The 1,310-nt window shown below is 35.1% G+C and overlaps 1 protein-coding gene across 1 annotated transcript in view; it reads right to left on the reverse strand.

The window, feature by feature from the left end:
- LOC122330206 (histone-lysine N-methyltransferase 2C-like) overlaps positions 1–1,310 on the reverse strand; it is a 111,939-nt gene that overhangs the window by 51,177 nt on the left and 59,452 nt on the right. Inside the window, exon 24 of the mRNA XM_043227069.1 lies at positions 289–414. Within this exon, the coding sequence (XP_043083004.1) occupies positions 289–414 (126 nt within the window). The remainder of the gene's footprint in view (positions 1–288; positions 415–1,310) is intronic.

Below are 1,310 nucleotides of genomic sequence, written 5' to 3' on the forward strand. Positions count from 1 at the left end.
TATTTAAAATATTTTCGCTTTTTCCCATTCAATGATGTCAAACGTTGTTATAAAAAAGTGATTTAAAAATACATTTTACAGGACCATTTTCCGTTTGCTACCTGATATACTATTAAATATTCTCTTTTTTAAAAAGTAGATTCATAAACCAAAAAAAGAAGCTTCCTGCCTACTCATGCATGAACATATAAACATATAGACACATTTAGGGCGCATTAAAACGAGGAACGCTCTCCTGCGAAAGAAAAAGCGTTTAGTTCTGCTCGGCTGAAGCGTCTCGTCTCTCACCGGGGCGGTAGGGCTTCCTCTTCCTCTTCTTGCAGGGATCTGTGTCCTTCGAGTCGTCTTCTGCTGTGACCTCTCTCTCGGGGCTGGAGTCTGACTTGCCCTCGCCGTCCACCATCTCCGCTTCTGCTGCAAAACACACACACAGCTGTCAGCAAACCCTAACTGCAGGAGGAGAGCTGGAAGATGAGACGCTTCAATACTGTATGTCTCACACAATAGATTCAGTCCATTTGTGCTAAAAATAACATCTCAAATCGCTATAATGGGCCGCCTACCTAGTTTTATGGCACTATAGGTGCACTCCCAACGTGAAGGATGTTTTAAATTGTAGGTAGAGATTATGCTGCTTTCTGCGATGCATAATTTTCTAAATAATCAGGGGCACAATCGCATAGATTTCTATAATGCTTTGTCACGAGCTCACCAAAAAATCCTATGCAATATGGCCGACAGAGTGAAAATAAATACGCACTATAAATCATATAATGTGTTCATGGACCTTTTTCTCCACGTGAACGGCATACGAAAGTTTCCGCTTAGATGTGAAATATTTACTTAAAGTACCCCGTGAGATTTTAAGCTAATATTTCAATAATTTAACAACCCTTTCACAGGCTGATGTTGGTCACATGATGCAAGTGAACAGATAAAACATTTCTAAGTAAGCGTTTTATTTAATTTACTATGGATGTTTATTTATATGGCTGCTGCTTATGTTTACGGTAATTAAATAGCATATTTATGTATAATTATTCTGTAATTATATATATATTTCTGTATATATAATTCAGAATTTATTGATTCTCTAACTCTAACCAACTGCTTGGAAGCGAGCTCATTATGGTTTTGAATTCTTTTAATTAGTTTAATTTTAATATCGTTTTCAAATTTTCTATATAATTCAGTTAAGTTTTTAATAGTTTAATGTTTTTGTTAGTTTTAGTGCAGCTGTAATAAATCAGCAAAGTACTATTATAGTAAATGATTATATCTGATGTGTAGAAATATTTAATATTATAATA

The sequence above is a fragment of the Puntigrus tetrazona genome, chromosome 24 (assembly GCF_018831695.1).
Source record: "Puntigrus tetrazona isolate hp1 chromosome 24, ASM1883169v1, whole genome shotgun sequence".
In the NCBI taxonomy this organism is placed as follows: domain Eukaryota; kingdom Metazoa; phylum Chordata; class Actinopteri; order Cypriniformes; family Cyprinidae; genus Puntigrus; species Puntigrus tetrazona.